At 45.2% G+C, this 17,143-nt stretch overlaps 1 protein-coding gene across 10 annotated transcripts in view; it reads left to right on the top strand.

The window, feature by feature from the left end:
* HTT (huntingtin) overlaps window positions 1–17,143 on the top strand; it is a 139,594-nt gene that overhangs the window by 16,403 nt on the left and 106,048 nt on the right. For 9 of the 10 annotated variants that reach the window (XR_010409241.1, XM_064584168.1, XM_064584171.1 and 6 more), the window contains exons 3-6: window positions 6,981–7,101; window positions 11,716–11,775; window positions 12,147–12,226; window positions 14,073–14,211. Coding sequence is in view for 9 of the 10 variants with exons in the window: in XM_064584168.1 (XP_064440238.1) it covers window positions 6,981–7,101; window positions 11,716–11,775; window positions 12,147–12,226; window positions 14,073–14,211 (400 nt within the window). In the remaining variant the exon portion in view is untranslated. Of the gene's footprint in view, window positions 1–6,980; window positions 7,102–8,764; window positions 8,876–11,715; window positions 11,776–12,146; window positions 12,227–14,072; window positions 14,212–17,143 lie in introns of those variants that run through there. The other variant, XM_064584175.1, reaches the window with a different exon arrangement.

The raw sequence follows: 17,143 nt of genomic DNA on the forward strand, positions 1-17,143 counted from the left end.
TAGCTGTATAAAGAGCAGTTATAAATCATTAAGGAAAAGACTGTCAGCCTAATAGGAAGGTAGGCAAAGAACATGACCAGGTGGTTCAGGAAGTAAGAAATATGTGTGGGCCAGTAAACCTGACAGCTGACATGTATTTTTTGTTTCCTGTGGGAAAATATTCACATTTACTAGTCATCAGGGGAAAGAGACCAAAGCGAAAACAAGAATAGCTTCCATCCGTCAAACTGACAAACATTAAGAAATACTAAGGGGGCGCCTGGGTGGCTCAGTTGTTAAGTGTCTGCCTTCGGCTCAGGTCATGACCCCGGGGTCCTGGGATTGAGCCCCGCATCGGGCTCCTTGCTCCTCGGGGAGCCTGCTTCTCCCTCTCCCACTCCCCCTGCTTGCGTTCCCTCTCTCGCTGTGTCTCTCTCTGTCAAATAAATAAATAAAACCTTTAAAAAAAAAAAAAAAAGAAATACTAAGGATTTTTGTCAGAAGTGATACAACCTTCTTAAAAAAAGGCAGTTTGGCAAAAATATCAAGCTTCCGACTGTCATCTTTGTGGCAGTCTCACCTGAGGACGTTATCCTCGGGAAAGTGTGACAATGTCCGTGCGGTGCTGTTCATCCCATTAGAAAATTAAAAATAATGACTTACCAGTTGGGGAATTGAAAAAGTAAAATACATTTATAGAAGGGAATGTTAGTTAACTTTATAAAAGATGATTGTTAGAAATGTGTATTTGTGACCAGAAAATTTATTTATTTATTTATTTATTTATTTAAAGATTTGTTTATTTGAGAGAGAGAGCGAGGGCAAGCACACAGAGGGAGAGGGAGAAGCAGACTTCCCACTGAGCAGGGAGCCCGATATGGGGCTTGATCCCAGGATCCTGGGATCATGACCTGAGCTGAAGGCAGACGCTTAATTGACTGAGCCACCCAGGTGCCCCGACCAGGAAATTTATTAACACTATGTTAATAACTTAAATTTAAAATAGCAAGAAAGATATTTGCTCTGGTAAGATAAATACCAAAGACAGATTTACTTTCCTGTCTAAGACAGTTGATAATGGACAAAATATATGTGACAATGGTTTTCAAGACATCAGGCAAAGAGCAACAGCAGTCCTCGAAAAATGGAAAAGTGTGGGAGCCACATGACTCCCCCCTCCCCCGCCGTTACTGTGTGGAAGGAGTTATGTGGGGAGGGGAAACCCAGGCAGAGCCGTGGGGTGCATGTTTGAAGAGACAGACAGAGCTGCCAGCTAGAGCCAGCTGGGGAGAATCCCAAAGAAGACAGCGCTGCACAGAATGATCCCTGGAGCCTGCAGAGGGAGGGATTCTTGAGTCTTTAGCTCCTATGGAAGTGCAGGTGCTTATAAGGATAAAACTTAGGGCTGGGGTAGGATCACCTAGAAGGATGAGGAGGAACACTTGCTGGAACACTTGGTGGAAGAGCTCCTGTTCACACCAGCCACAGTGGACAGGTATCCTTCCTGGGCCTTGGCTGGAGGATGCAGAAGGGTTTGCCCTCATGATGGGGGCTAACTTAGCCCTAAACTAAGATGTTATTCTGGTCCTGCCTGATAAAGCTTACAGGCAAAACCCAAGATTATACTCTTTCATAGTAACATTATTGCATCTCAGAGCAAAGTTCAGGAGTGTTTATAGGAATTCAGAAGTATATAGGGCCCAACAAGGTAAAAATTAGAAGATCCGGTGTCCAGTCAAAACTTCTCAGGAGTGCGTATAAACAGGACAATAAAATTCGTAGTGGTCAGTTGAAACTGACTCAGAAATTGCACAGATGGTTAAAAAAAAATAAAAAACAAAACCATGAAAACAGTTACTTCATGTATTTGAGAAGCTAGAGAAAAGATGGAATGTGTTACATAGAGAGACAAGACCTTAAAAAGAGCTGCGTTGAACAAAGGTGAGAGCGGCTGCAGATTCCTTGCTGGAAAAACCATACGCGCCAGCAGTCAGTGGGGCGTCATTTGTAAAGTCTTGAAAACAGCCTGCGACCGCATAGCCAGTTAGTCCGTCTCTCAGAAACAGAGGTGAAGTAGACACGCAAAAGCTGAAATAATGTATGTCCAGCAGGCAGCCACTCTAAGAAATAGTACAGAGTGTTTCCAGTAGAAGGAAAATAAGATGAGAGAGGCATCTGGACCCACGGAGAGGACCGGAGAGCAGGGACATGGTAACCTGGCGCCATGTGACTAGAAGACCTGCCTCCTCATTTTCCATCTCTTTAAAAGTTAATGGCTTGCTTGCAGCAAAATTAATAACCACGTATTTTGGGGCTTATGACATGTGGAAGTAGAATATGTGACAACATTGGCATAAAGGCTGGCTGTAGCTTGTGTTTAGCCACGTAGTGCCCCTGCCCCCGAGACAGCAGGTCCTGATCCCTGGAATCCTGTATAAATGTACCTCGAAGGGAAAGGGTCTTCCCAGATGTGATTAAGGTAAGGATTGTGAGATGGCGAGATTGTCCTGAGTTGTCTGGGGGGACCCTCGATGTAGCCACATGTGTGTCCTTATGAGAAGGAGGCAGAGGGAGATCTCACACACAAACACACACAAACACACATACACCACACACACATAGAGCACACCCCCCCCCCACACCCCACATCACACATACCAACACACACATACAGACACACACACACACCAACACACACATACACACATGTACACAAATGCACATACATACCCCCCCACCCCCCACCACACACACACACCCCACATCACACCGATACATACCACACACACCACATACACCACACACATACACACAGACACATACACACACATGCACATACACGCGTGCACACACAAGCGTGTGTGCAGCAGTGTGAAGATGGAGCAGAGACAGGCTTGGAGATCAGGCCACAGGCCGGGGGTGCTGGCCACCACCACACTGGAAGAGGCAAGGAGCCCTTCCCCTTTGCAGTCTCTCGAGGGAAGTACCCTGATGTTTGGCCCAGTGATACTGATTTGGGCCTTCTGGCCTCCAGAATAGTGAGAGGGGAACACCTGTGGTTTTCATCCACCCGGTTTCTAGTGGTCGGTTACAGCAGCCCCAGGAAACGAACCCAGTACTGCTGTCGGTTTCTCATGTTGTATGTGAAGTGCTGTAACGCCGTTAAGGCGGACTGGAATAAGTTAAAGATGTATCCTATAAGCAAGGCAACAATTGAAAGCACAACAAAGAGTTATAGCTAATAAACCAAAAAAGGAGATAAAACGGGGTCATAAAAATAAATACTCAACCCAAAAGAAAGCAGAAATAGGGAAAAAGGCAAATAAAGAGCACCTGGGGTAAGTAGGAAAGAAATAGTGTGATGGTAGATTTAAATCTACTTAATGTCAATAATGACATTAAACAGAAGAGACAGGTTTCTTCAGATCTGATGAAAAACCAAAACCTCATGTATCCTGCCTACAGTAAACCCATTTTCAGTATAAAGGTGCAAATAGCTTAAAAGTGAAAAATAAAAAAGCTGACTGTGCTAGCACTGATCAGAGGGAAGCCAGGGTGCTTGTGTTAATTTCAGACAGTGGATTTTAAACAAAAGCTATTACCAGAAATAGGATGGTCACTTTTATAACGATAAAGGCATCAGTTCATCAAGGGGCATAGCAGCCCTAAATGTTTAAGTAGCTAAGTACAGAGCTTCAAAAATACATGAAGCAGAACTTGATTGAACTGCAAGGAGAAACAGACAAATCCACAATTATAGTCTGATTTCAGTAGCCTCTCTCAAACATTCTTAGAGCAGCAGACATAAAATCTGGATCTGGAAGACTTGAACAACAGTACCCACCCCTGTGGCCTGGTTGGCATTTATAGACACTCCACCCAGAACAACAGAAGACACGCTCTTCTCAGATGCTCACAGCACACTTGCCAAGAGAGACCACATGCTGAGCCATACAACAGGTCTCTCAATGTAAAAGGATTCATACAAGTATGCTTTCTGACCTCGATGGCATTGAATTGGAATCTGTTCCAGAAAGATAGTCTGGAACACAAGTAACACATTTCCACATGACCCATGGGTCACAGACAAAGTCAAAGGGGAAATCGGAAAGTATGCTGAATTGACCGAAAATAAAAAGAAAGGATTTCGAAAGTTGAGGTATGCCACTGCGGTGTATCCAAGGGAGGGTCATAGTACTCGGTGCCTGTCCTAAGAAAAAAAGAAAGTTCTCAAATCAGTGACCTCCGCTTCCATCTCAGGAAACTTGATAAACAAGAGCAGATGAAACCCAAATTTAGCAGAAGAATGGACATAAAGATAAGAGCAGAAGTTATAGAAAACAGAGAAGTCTATAGAAGCTCAATAAAGCCGGAAGTGAGTTCTTTGAGAGCGTCCATAAGATTCATCAGACTGACCAGGCAAGAAAGAGTGAAGTCACACAGGTGTCTGGAGTGAGGGAGATGAGTTTAGTATGGGTTCTGTAGATATTAACAGGATTATAAGGGAGTATTAGGAACAACTTTGTGCAGTAAATTTGACAATTTAGGTGACATGGACAGACATGAAAGACATTTCTAAAGCTCTCTCAGGAAGAAATCTGTGACCTCATTAGTCCTGTATCAGTTTTATTAATAAAATTTAAAAATCAATATTCAGTCTAGTTATTGGAGAACTTTTAAGCATGGTTAGAAATGGTATATGAACCTACTTTTTTCTTTTAATTGAGACGGGACTGACCTATGACACTAAATTTGCAGTATACAGAGTGTTGGTTTGATGCGTGTATACACTGCAGTCTGATTGCCACAGTAGTCTTAGCTGACCCTTTATCAAGTCACATAGTTACTGTTTCTGTTCTGTGGTGACAGCAGTTAAGATCCGGTCTCTTAGCAACTTTGAAGTTCATAATACAGTATTATTGATTATAGTCACTATGTTGTGCATTAGATCTTCAGAACTTATTTATTACTTGCAAGTGAACCTTCTTTTATATCTGTGGGTTTTATCAAGTCTAAACACAGATAACATATTGCTGATGAAAATTTTGGGGCGCCTGGGTGGCTCAGTTGGTTAAGCAACTGCCTTCGGCTCAGGTCATGATCCTGGAGTCCCGGGATCGAGTCCCGCATTGGGCTCCCTGCTTGGCAGGGAGTCTGCTTCTCCCTCTGACCCTCCCGACCCTCCGCCCTCTCATGCTCTCTCTCTCTCAGTCTCTCTCTCAAATAAATAAATAAAATCTTTAAAAAAAAAAAAAATTAAAAAAAAAAAGAAAATTTTGTGTTTGAATTAAGATGTACTGTGAAAAAGATTGTTATGTATATCAATAATTTCTTCATATTGATTAAATGTTGAAATATCATATTTTGGATATATTGGATTAAATGAAATATTATTTTTTAAAGAACTTATTTATTTGTCTGTCAGAGAGAGAGCATGCGCACAAGCAGGGAAAGCTGCAGGCAGAGGGAGAGGCAGACTCCCCACTGAGCAAGGAGCCCAGTGCCGGACTTGATCCCAGGATGCTGGGATCATGACCTGAGCAGAAGGCAGACGCTTAACCACTGAGCTACCCAGGCGTCCCTAAATGAAATATATTATTAAAATTAATTTTACCTGTTTCTTTTTATTTTTGATGTAACCATTAGAAAGCATAAAATCAGACATGTAGCTCACGCTGTGGTTCCGTAGCCAAGCGTTGCTTGGGGCGGCATTTGAATGCTCTACCCGCATCTGAGAGGCCTTTCCTGCTTGTGGGAGGTCTGACGTGCTGCTGGGTGTTTTGTTTCTTGCTTATATTTGTCGATCGTTGCTAAGGTGGTCCTTTGGTTCTCTTAGGCTTGTGGCTCTTCTGACCATTGGTAGGAATTAGGATGTAGTGGGAAAGGGGGAGGACCCCCATTTCAGAGTATTCCAGGTTGAGATCATGAAACAGCAGTTGGATTTTTTTTTTTTTAAAGAATTTATTTATTTATTTGACAGAGAGAGACACAGCAAGAGAGGGAACACAAGCAGAGGGGGTGGGAGAGGGAGAAGCAGGCTTCCCGCTGAGCAGGGAGCCTGATGCGGGGCTCCATCCCAGGACGCTGGGATCATGACCTGCACTGAAGGCAGATGCTTAACGACTGAGCCACCCAGGCGCCTGAGGTTTCAAAAATAACAGCATTATACAGGGGCCGTATAACTGACTTGCAGTTCTTCACGGTGCTGTGAAATCAGTTCCTAGAACGTGGCCCATCAGCCTGTCTCTGTCTCGACAGTGTTCAACCACATGGATCGTGACAGCCCAGACAGGCTCTCTCAGTCAAACATTGTAAGATCACTTGCAAGCATTACATAGACTCTAGTCTTTGTAGGACTGAGCTAGAGGAACAAAACCACAGCCTGGCCGTGATCGTGTGTAGTCTGCAATGCGATATGGTTATGCTTTGGAACACATCGAAAGCAAGGTTTAAAAGAAGTGAAAAAGTTATATTGGTATACTGTGTTCAGGATTCCAAGCATATTGTAAGTAAGAGTAAAAGTAACCTGTTGGCAGAGAGCAGATGGCTATCTGGGAGTGAAGCAGTGTCTTTTTTCCCCTCTTTTTTTATTTTATTGAGTTTCATTACATATAAAACAGTTCTTTTTAAGATTTTTTTAACGAAACCTTTAAAAAAATGAAATTGTGTTGCAAGTACAATCTCTTTTTTTAAATAAGCTTTTACATTTTAGAATAGTTTTAGATTTACAGAAAAATTGTGAAGACAGTATAGAGAGTCCCCCTATACCCCACATCCAGTTACCCCAATTATTAGCATCTTATATTACTGTGGTATGTTTTTCACAATTAATGAATCAGTATTAATTACTTATTAACCTTCGTTTTTATGTAATGTTGCTTTTCTGTTCCAGAATCCCATATAGGATACCAGATACCTCATTGCATTTCGGTGTCACGTCTTCGTAGGTTCCTCTTGGCTGTGACAGTTTCTCCCTCTCTCTCTCTCTTTTTTTTACTTAGAAATTCTCCAGAATTTCAGAAACTTCTGGGCATCGCTATGGAACTTTTTCTGCTGTGCAGTGATGATGCAGAGTCGGATGTCCGGATGGTGGCTGACGAGTGCCTCAACAGAGTCATAAAAGTAAGAGCCTGTGAGCCGTGCTCTCCGAGCAGGACTTGTGGCTGAGAGAAGAAGCTGTGACTTAACTTTCTTCTGTTTTGAGTGGCGCAGTCCCTCTGGATGTTTGTGCTTGTTGCATTTGGTGTGAGCTTTGGCGGTGCTCTCATATCTGCCCGCGTGCTTGCTACCCCTGCTCAATCAGAAGGCAGTGCGTTCCCCCGGAAGCCTGTGCAGTGCATAGGCCACGTGGGCACTGCTGGTGGCCCTGGGTGTTCTTGGGGAAGATGTCACTAAGGCACCAGCTTTTGTTTGGGCAGAGCCTAGAGCAGCCACGAGGCCCTGGGGAGGCAGGGGACGGGTAAATGGAATCCGTCTGTGGTTTCTCTGTGGTGTCTCTAGCCCCTCTTCCTTCGTCTGCTTTCCTTGCCCCTGCGGAGACCTGCTCAGGAGACGGGGCTTCTGTAACAGGCTAGCTGGGGCTGGTGTGGCGGGGCTGGGCGGAAGGAGTTCCCAGGGAAGGACGGCAGAGCCAGAAGGCCAAAGCGCTCGGGCCACAGGCGAGCTGTGGGTGGAGAGAGGACACTGCTGAGAGAGGCTGACTCTGTGGCCAAGACCACCAGAGCTTTAAGCTCCTGTTTTCTGCTGCCCTTGAAGATAAAGGCCTTCCTCCATAATTCTTACTGTGTTGGAAAACCGTCCTTGTTTTTCTCATTCTGCCCTTCTCCTGCTTTGTGTCCCCAGCGCATCCTGGTCACCTTCTTCTAGGCCACCTTTGCGTTTGTGACTGGCCTTTTGGGTTGTGTGTGCAGACTCAGATAGCATTCCCACTGTCGGTGCGCCGGCTCTGTGCTTAGCCCTGTAAGTCTCTCCGGACGTTTTCCCTGGTTTCTTTCTCTGCAGGGATCCTTGTTTATTGGACCTTTCTAGTTTTCTTTTTTTTTCCCCTGCAGCTTCCAATTCCACCCCTGAAATTTAGATAAGTCTTGGAGAAGAGCCCACCTCTCTTCATTTTCCTTGCAGGCTTTTCCCTCATTTGGCCGGATAAACCAAGGACTCCAAGCTAATGTAGATCAGTTGAATATTTCCCTTCTCGTTGGGATCTCAATAAAGAAACTGTTCTTTGGAGTCCTTCTCAGGGCTTTCTCTGGACAGTGGTCACATTTTACATTGGCCAAGCAGTTACCCTTCCTTTCTCCTTCATGGGCCCAGCCTTCTTCAGAAAGAGGATCACCCCCTCCTGCTACGTTCAAGGAGATTGAGGCCCTCTGCCAGGCAGATAGAGCATACATGGATTTTGGAGTCAAGGGGACCTGTGTTTGAATCTTGCCTCTGTCCCCTACTAACTGAACAACTTCGGGAAATGTATTTAATTCTGTGAGCCTAAGTATCCTTACCTACAAAGGGAATCAGACAAAGTTTGGTGGTGTGTGTGAGCGTGTATGTGAGGATCAAAGGCGGTGATGTGCTTAGCACCATCCTGGCCACTCACTGGTCCTCCAGGTGGTAACAAATATTATTAATAATGAGATTTAATTAAATAATTATTTTTAAAGATTTTATTTATTTATTTATTTGACAGAGAGACAGAGCACAAGCAGGTGGAGCAGCAGATAGAGGCAGAGGGAGAAACAGACTCCCCGCTGAGCAGGGACCCTGATGCGGGGCTCGATCCCAGGACCCTGAGATCATGACCTGAGCTGAAGGCAGATGCTTAACGACTGAGCCACCCAGGCACCCCTAAGCCTGTCTTCTTTAGTGACCTATTTCCAAGAACTGCTGGACTGAATAGCTTGGTGTATGTGTGGTGGTTGTTGGCCGTGACCCTGGGTCGTAACCTAAGGCCTGGGTTGTCTTTCTGGCCATCTCCTGTCCTATTTCCCCTGTGTCAGGCCTCCCAGTGCAGAGATTCTAGTTTCTCCTGTTATGGTCCCAGATGTGAAGATGAGGTCAGTCTCGACCTCTTTTTCCTGCTTGAAGGTGGGCGTGGTGGGGTTTAGCTATACTTAGATCTGTGCTTCCTCAGATGCTCTAGTCTTCAGGTTCAGCAGGCTGGAGCCAGATCAGGGTCTGGCTAGATTTGCTTTCATTGTGGCAGAGGAAGGACAGGCTTGGGAGAGTGTGGGGATGGCCCTTGGCTGCGATGTCAGGCAGGGGCAGGAATATAGACATGGTCACTTGGGGGTCAGGTCCTAGACTTTTGTCTTCTTTTGAGTGTTGTTATATGCTTCTGATGAGACCAGACTCATGGCCCAAGCAAATGGGACATGCTGCTTTTCATTTATATAGGAAAATGCAGTGGGGATCTGATTCAGCCTGGCAGCGTGCTCCTGCCTCATGTAATTTACGGTCTCAGGTGGGGAAGCACGTTTGTACAGAAATCACTCAATACATGGCACAAACTCTAAGTTCTGAGAGACGCTGACAAGTCATCATGGCTCTCTGGAGACTGAGGTATCTTCTGTCTGGGAAGGCAGAAAAGTCTTCCTGGAGGTGGTGGCTAGTAGGTGAGTGAGGAGATTAGGGGCCCTCTTAAACAGTGCAGCACCCTGCCTCTCTGGGGCTCCAGGAAGCCTCTGCAGGCTCACAGAGGAGGGTGGCTCCGGTGTGTGCCCTCAGAGAATGGGAGGCATTGAGGTTCAATTCAGGGAGGTTTGTCCTTTATTTGGTAAACAGTGAGGAGCTCTCAAAGATTTTTGATGTGGTCAGTGGAGTGCTTTATTTAGGAAGAGCAACCTGGTGACAGTGTGTGGCCTGCCTTGGAGTAGAGAAGAACGTGCGTACCGAGAATCCACGTGGGAGGCAGAGTAGTCCAGGCCTGGGAGAGTGAGGTCTGAGCCAGGACGGTGGCCCTGGGAGTGGGAGCGAGGAGGCGGAGGTGGGCTGTCATGGCTTGATTTGGCAGCTGAGTGGGTATGTCCACTTTGGTGAGGAAAAGATTTAGGAGCAGGGAGGGGTTGGATTGCCATTACCCAGTGACTGGGAACCCCGATTCTGTGCTATTATTAGGGGTTTGAGGTTTAGTTTTCTCTTGTTATAAAGTAAGTTTGAGATTAGTTTATAAAACAAAGTGAAATAACACTTGGATGTGGCTTCTGGTTTTATTTGCAAAGTAGCATCTTACTATATGTTGTTCGTTTTGGTGTGCTCGTTTACAGATTTAGTACAAACTGAAATGGAGGAGTTAGGATTTACAAATTTCTGAGATACTGTTATACTTCAGAAGCTCCCCAAATATGACTCTGCTTTTGATTTTCAAGCTCACTGAACCAGTAGGTGAACCCATGTGAGTTGCTAAGAGCAGCTCAGGTTGTAGACGTCATAAGCCCTATATCACATGAAAGAAGCTTGGTTTGAGGCTTGGTTACGCCTTTCCTCTCTTCTTGGTGGACAGTCCATTGGCAGTACCATTTCAGAGGAGAGGGTTCCCACGGGCGAGAGTGGGGGCCAGGAATCTTTCCTTTCCCTTCCTTCCATCTTGAGAAGCCCTCCCTAACATGGACTCTGCCTCTGGTGGTGGTTGCCTCTGGCCGTTCTTACTGGGTTGCAGTTGGCCTGGTGGCTGTTAGTTTTGGTTTGGTCCATAAGTGAGCGGGGATGGGGCAAGGAAGGTGTTGTGAGGAGCACGAGGCTCCTCGCCCTCCTTTGGGTTCTGAGCCACGGGGCTGGGAGCATCCGTGCCTCGAGGGAGAACCTTCAGAAAGGACGGGGGCTCTGCCCGCCGGAGCGAGGGTCTCTGGTCTTAAAAGTATGCTCACTGCCTTGCTGGCATCACAGACTTCAGGCCATTGTTAATGTTGGGCCATCCAGCAGCGTGCACTTTAATGAAGAAGGAAACCTTTCAGGTGTTTTCTCCTCTCATTGCATATTAAAGCTTTAATATAAGAGCATTAGAATGAATTTGAACCATCTACCATTGGATTTAAATATCATGTGGTATTTGATTGTACATCAAGTTAAATTCTTTCCCTTCAGTTTTTTTATTCAAGTGAGTGACCTGTGTCTAGTTCATTCAGTGACTTCCTGTATATATGTGCTTCTTTCTTTTTTATTTTATTTATTTATTTATTTATTAAAAGATTTTATTTATTTATTTGACAGAGAGAGAGCACAAGCCGGGGGAGTGGCAGGCAGAGGCAGAGGGAGAAGCAGGCTCCCCGCAGAGCAGGGGGAGCCTGATGTGGGACTCGATCCCAGGACCCTGGGATCATGACCTGAGCCAAAGGCAGTCGCTTAACCAACTGAGCCACCCAGGCACCCTATGTGCTTCTTTCTTTCTCTCTCTCTCTTTTTTTTTTTAAAGATTATTTATTTATTTATTTGAGAGAGAGAATGAGAAAGAGAGAGCACATGAGAGGAGGGGAGGGTCAGAGGGAGAAGCAGACCCCCCGCTGAGCAGGGAGCCCGATGTGGGACTCGATCCCGGGACTCCAGGATCATGACCTGAGCTGAAGGCAGTCGCTTAACCAACTGAGCCACTCAGGCGCCCTATGTGCTTCTTTCTTAATGAGCAGTTCTTAGTTTAGTTGCTGCTACATTCCACTTTGCCCCCAAGTTGAAATTTTAATTGCCTTTTAGTTTTCTCCCGGGCTGGTGGAGTGAGTCTTACATGAATGGCTCTCTTGTGTTTTGTTGCAGGCCCTGATGGACTCCAATCTTCCGAGGCTACAGTTAGAACTCTATAAGGAAATCAAAAAGGTAGGCTTTGATTTTCTGTTATTGAGCAAATGGTACTGCTTCCCTGGATTGAGCAGTGTATGTGAAATCTTGTCTTTTATTTACTAAGTGGGAATGTTAGATGGAAATGCTGTTGGTAAAGTAGACTTCACTGCTTTATTTTTCTTCATAAGGTTCCTCTTCATATTTATGAGATGGGATGGGAATTAAGTTTTCTGTCTTTGTAATTGAAGCCCTGAGACCATGATGCTTCTGCAGCAGTTACATGTTTACGTGGCCTTGTGTCTAAACATAGAAATAAATAATCACATAAATGCTCTTGTTTCTGTGAAGTCCTTTTGGAGTAGCGTGCGTGACTCTTAAATGTAACTCACCACTCTCAACCCACTCAGAACGGTGCTCCCCGGAGCCTGCGCGCCGCCTTGTGGAGGTTTGCTGAACTGGCTCACCTGGTCCGGCCTCAGAAGTGCAGGTAAGTTGTGCGCTCTGGATTATTATTACTGTCTGTTGATGGGGAGCCGGCGCCTATGGCTTCTTTCCCTCTCGGCTCTGGTGTCACTGGCTCAGAGGTCTTCCCTGAGCTCTAACGCTGTCAGCCTCTGCCCCCAAGTCGTGGTCGGGGTTTCTTGGCTTGTCTTCCTTTCGTAGCACTTCTCGCTCTCAGTAATACTCGGGGACACTGTCAGTGTGCTTGTTCCATTTTCTGTTGGCCCCCCTCCCCAAGAGACAGAGGTGTGTGCCCCATGACAGCGGGGGTCTTCCCTGTCTGTCCTCTGCTGCAGCCTGGCCCTGAGAGCCGTGTCTGCACATGCTGGTTGCTGAAAAGATACTTGAGACATGGTCGAAAGTTGAGAACCAGGCTCATTGTTGCTTATAGAACAGTGTGCCTTTGTCTCTCACATGAGTTAAAACTATGACTATTAAACTGTGAATAAAGTTTGACTGGTGGGAACAGTCTGTCCTCAGTGGATTGAGAATCAGAAGAAGACCCCAGTTTTCATCTGTGCCTTCCTTCTCCTTAACCGGCAAAACTGATATCCATAGACCCTTGGCTGTGTCCCTGAGGAACACATAGTAAACATCTAGGTGGAGGGGCTGAAACTCTCACTGTTAAAAAGAAACAGTGATTTATCACACCGAGTTTGAGTTTAATAAGAATCTTAAGTGGCTGCCATAGAGATACATCACTAAGGAAACTTCTTTTTATATAACCTTTTTCTTTTACTATCCTTATTTTGAAAATTTTGTTATACTTCTGAAACAGCACATCCCAAGTTCTCCACATAGCAGCCAGAGTGACCTTAAAAAATGTGATTGGGTCACGTCATTCCCTTACTTAAACTTTTTACTCATTTCCCAGAGCTGTTCAGATAAAATCCAGACTCCTTACCCAGGGAGATCTTGCCTCCAGGGGCCACCATCATCTCAGACACTCTCAGTTGACTCATTGGCCTGATTTTGCTTCTTCAAAAAGTCAGGCAGGTTCTCTTGCTCGTCATGCCTGGTTTATTTTTTTTCTGGCAAAATAGTCATCTCCTTAAGCCAGCCTAGCTTTCCTGCTATAGTCCCAGGTGAAGACCTGCTTGTCTCCGCCGAGAGAAGGCGCCTGTCACGTTAGTCCCGTGTTTGTTGAGGGGACTCATGTGGTTTCAGCCTTCTGCCCAGTGACTGGCTTCTCCTGCATCCTGCACTGTCTGCGCTTCCTCTCTGGAGGGCCCGGTCTTATCTCTAAGGCCTTATTTAGTTTGAACACTTAAAAATATTTCCTTGTAACACTCCTTTTTCAAGAAAACTTTTTCATTTTTTTTTTTTAACTGCTGTTTTCTTATCTATTGTTTTCTAATTTAAAATATGAATGTTTTATTATTATAGTTTACCACAAATAGTTTTTAAATTTTTTTTTTTTTTTTAAGATTTTATTTATTTGTGAGAGAGAGCATGAGAGGGAGGAGGGTCAGAGGGAGAAGCAGACTCCCCGCCGAGCAGGGAGCCCGATGTGGGACTCGATCCCGGGACTCCAGGATCATGACCTGAGCCGAAGGCAGTCGCTTAACCAACTGAGCCACCCAGGCGCCCCTTAAAACAAGCTTTTAGAGTCCTCTGTGATCATAGGAGAAATGAAAGATAAGTGTCTCCCACATTAGAAGTTGATCTGCATTTTAGCCCTCCAGTTGTTTTTGCTGAGATTTGTCTACTTTCTGTTAAGGACTGTTATGCATATAAAAACTGGCTCTTCCCTAACAGGTACTGAATAATTGCTTATGTTTCTCACTAAAGTAGACCTGGAAGAATAACTCCTGTTCCTTTCACATGTGCAGGCCTTACTTGGTAAACCTTTTGCCTTGCCTGACTCGAATAAGCAAGAGACCTGAGGAATCTGTTCAGGAGACCTTGGCTGCAGCTGTACCCAAAATTATGGCTTCTTTTGGCAATTTTGCAAATGACAATGAAATTAAGGTATGATTATTACTTCAAGTCACGAACATGAATGAGTCTTGTGGGCAGTCAGGGCTTTTGGACAGGCGGTCGTTTGGGAGTGCTTCTTGAGTTCTACTGCGCTTCATGGTTTAGATGAAAATCTTTTTAATTATTTTGAGCTGCTTCCTACTTCCGCTTCCTTATCATGTGGTGGAGAGTTCAGTAGGGAGAGGGCATGGATGCAAATTCAAAAGGTGATTTTCCAGAACAGATTGATTTTTGGTGTATTGGACTGACTCTTTAAGCTAACTTGGGAGAGGTGACTGTCCCAGGAGTGCAGGCAGGGGAAAGCCCAGTGATGATGGCCTTGTAGCTGGCGGGGACCACTTGCCTTCCTGTTTGTTCTGTGCCTCAACAAACAGAACAAACTCCCCAACCACGTTTGTGTTTTGTTTTGTTTTGTTTTTTTTAATTTTTTTTTTTTAAGATTTTATTTATTTGTGAGAGAGAGAATGAGAGACAGCATGAGAGGGAGGAGGGTCAGAGGGAGAAGCAGACTCCCTGCTGAGCAGGGAGCCTGATGCGGGACTCGATCCCGGGACTCTGGGATCATGACCTGAGCCGAAGGCAGTCGCTTAACCAACTGAGCCACCCAGGTGCCCCTGTGTTTTGTTTTTAATGTCCAGAAATTGTGACCCTGCCACATAGTGTGAAGATTATAGATTCTTGACTTCCTCTTTTTGTGGGTCAGTCCTTTGTTAGTGTTTCTTTTGGTATTTCCCTCCACATTTCTAGATAGCAAGCTATATAGCATGTATATTATAGCAATGTAGTGCTAGTTTTTGGGGTTTTTTAAAAATTATTTTTACTCTGAAAGATAAATTTAACCCTAACCTGGCTCCCATCTTCTTACTATAGTTATATCAGTATTCAGTGTGACATTATCATGTCCAAGTAATAGTCACAACTAGTTATGATCTGTCCTTGTATTCTACTTCTTTATTGAACTTTTTGTTTTTTTGGGATTTAATAATTGCCTCTTTTTTATTTTGCTTGTTATTCTTTGGCCATTTATAAAGTCTTCTCATACCTTCAAACAGCTTTGTAAAATGTGTCTCAATGCAATTCTCCACGTGACAGATAATTTATTGGGTCCGTTTTCTCCACCAGAGTCCTTTGTCCTAGAATTCTCCAGCTGTTTGCCTCAGTCTGGTCCAGATGCTCTTTAGGTCTGAGGACTTTTCTTTGTTGTCCTCTTAGGAATTATTTTTGCTGCTCTCCTGTTGGATGCCTGATTTCTAGATGCCATATCTTTACCTTCCTAGGCATACTCCCTTATTGTGATGGTATTTTGTTATGTTTTATTTCTATTTTCCTTTTCTTTTTTTCTGTACTTTATAGACGTCCATCTGTATGTTGAGTTTTTGTTCCTGCTGTTGTATTTTTAATTTCTAAGAGCTCCTTCTTGTGTTCAGAATGTTTATGTTTTCTGGCATCCTCTTCTTGCTTCGTGAATACACTCCTTATCTTCTGAGGATATTGATTACAGTTTTCTTGACAACTTTCTTTGACTTCTTCATTGTCTGTTTCTCTTGACTTCCTCTGTACTCTCTGTTCTGGTCTTTCACTTTTTTTTTTTTTAAAGATTTTATTTATTTATTTGAGAGAGAGAATGAGAGAGACAGAGAGCACATGAGAGGGGGGAGGATCAGAGGGAGAAGCAGACTCCCCGCCGAGCAGGGAGCCCGATGTGGGACTCGATTCCGGGACTCCAGGATCATGACCTGAGTCGAAGGCAGTCGCTTAACCAACTGAGGCACCCAGGCGCCCTGGTCTTTCACTTTTATGTTGGCAGTTTTCCATTTAGATTTGAGTGAGACTCTAAAAAGCTTATTGGAAGCAAGTGTGTGGCAGGGTCTGTCCCATGGTGGGCTTCATGAGGTATGATGGATGGTGAGCCTCCTTTTCCACTCACACTGCATAAGTGTCAGTCTCAGTAAGTCTTTTCCTCTTGAGGTGGTCAGTATCCCAGAGGAAGGTTCCTCATTCTCCTGCTTGGAGGGTAAGCCTGCTGTGTTTGTCCTGGGATCCTGGGATAGAGGGGGCGAACGGTCTCACTGGTCAGAATGCACACTCTTTCTTCATTTGTCTGTTTTCTGTCCGTGCCTCATGTCTGACCTCGGCTATGCCAACGTCTCTGGAGATTATCCCCTAGTCTTTGCGGGAGGTGGGAAGCGAAGGCAATGTCCTGGGCTGCCCCGGGTGAGAGGAGACCCAGGGCCGAGTGGCCGGCAGTGTGCACAGGGGCAGGCAGGCTGCTTTCAGATGTTTCTGGAGCCTCCCAAGCCCGAGCTGTTCTTGCAGTTCTGTGGCTTGAGGGAGCTTGCCTTTAGTTACAGGCCCCCACCCCCAGCTCTCAAAAAAGCTTACCTACGAGCATCTTCCTGTGGGCCGCAAGGTAGGCAGTCGGCACTTGTTTACTTTCTAGCTTGCAGAATTTGTGCACGCCTCTCGCTGCTCTTGTCCCTGTCCTGTTCTTTTTGTCCTTGTCAGTCGATGCTTTTTAAAACTTGTGCACATGATTTTAGGGGAGTGTCTGGGTGGCAGAGGTTCGTTCACACATCCAACACAACACGTTTGCTCCGAAGTCTCCTCACCTCAGGTGTATTTTCATTCTCAGGATGACCTGTCAGAGACAGACTCCTCCTGAGGCTTGTTTTACTCACGTGTAGGCAGCACAGAAATGACTGCTGTGCCCCTTGGTGAACCGTCGCAAAGTGGAGGAGAGCGTTGCCAGCCCCCGGGAGCCCCTCGGGCCCGCCCCCGTCACTGCTTCCCCTCCTCCCTGGAGTGACCACTGACCTGGCTCCTGAAGCCATGGGGACTGTTCTTAAATTCGACAGATGTAGAGGTGTGCAGTATGCGTTCTTTTTGTCTCATTTTCTTTGTTGCTGCACATTAAGTCAGTGAG

Source organism: Mirounga angustirostris, unplaced genomic scaffold (assembly GCF_029215605.1).
Source record: "Mirounga angustirostris isolate CCGP_5_RB_7025 unplaced genomic scaffold, mMirAng1.0.hap1 SCAF_2, whole genome shotgun sequence".
In the NCBI taxonomy this organism is placed as follows: Eukaryota; Metazoa; Chordata; class Mammalia; order Carnivora; family Phocidae; genus Mirounga; species Mirounga angustirostris.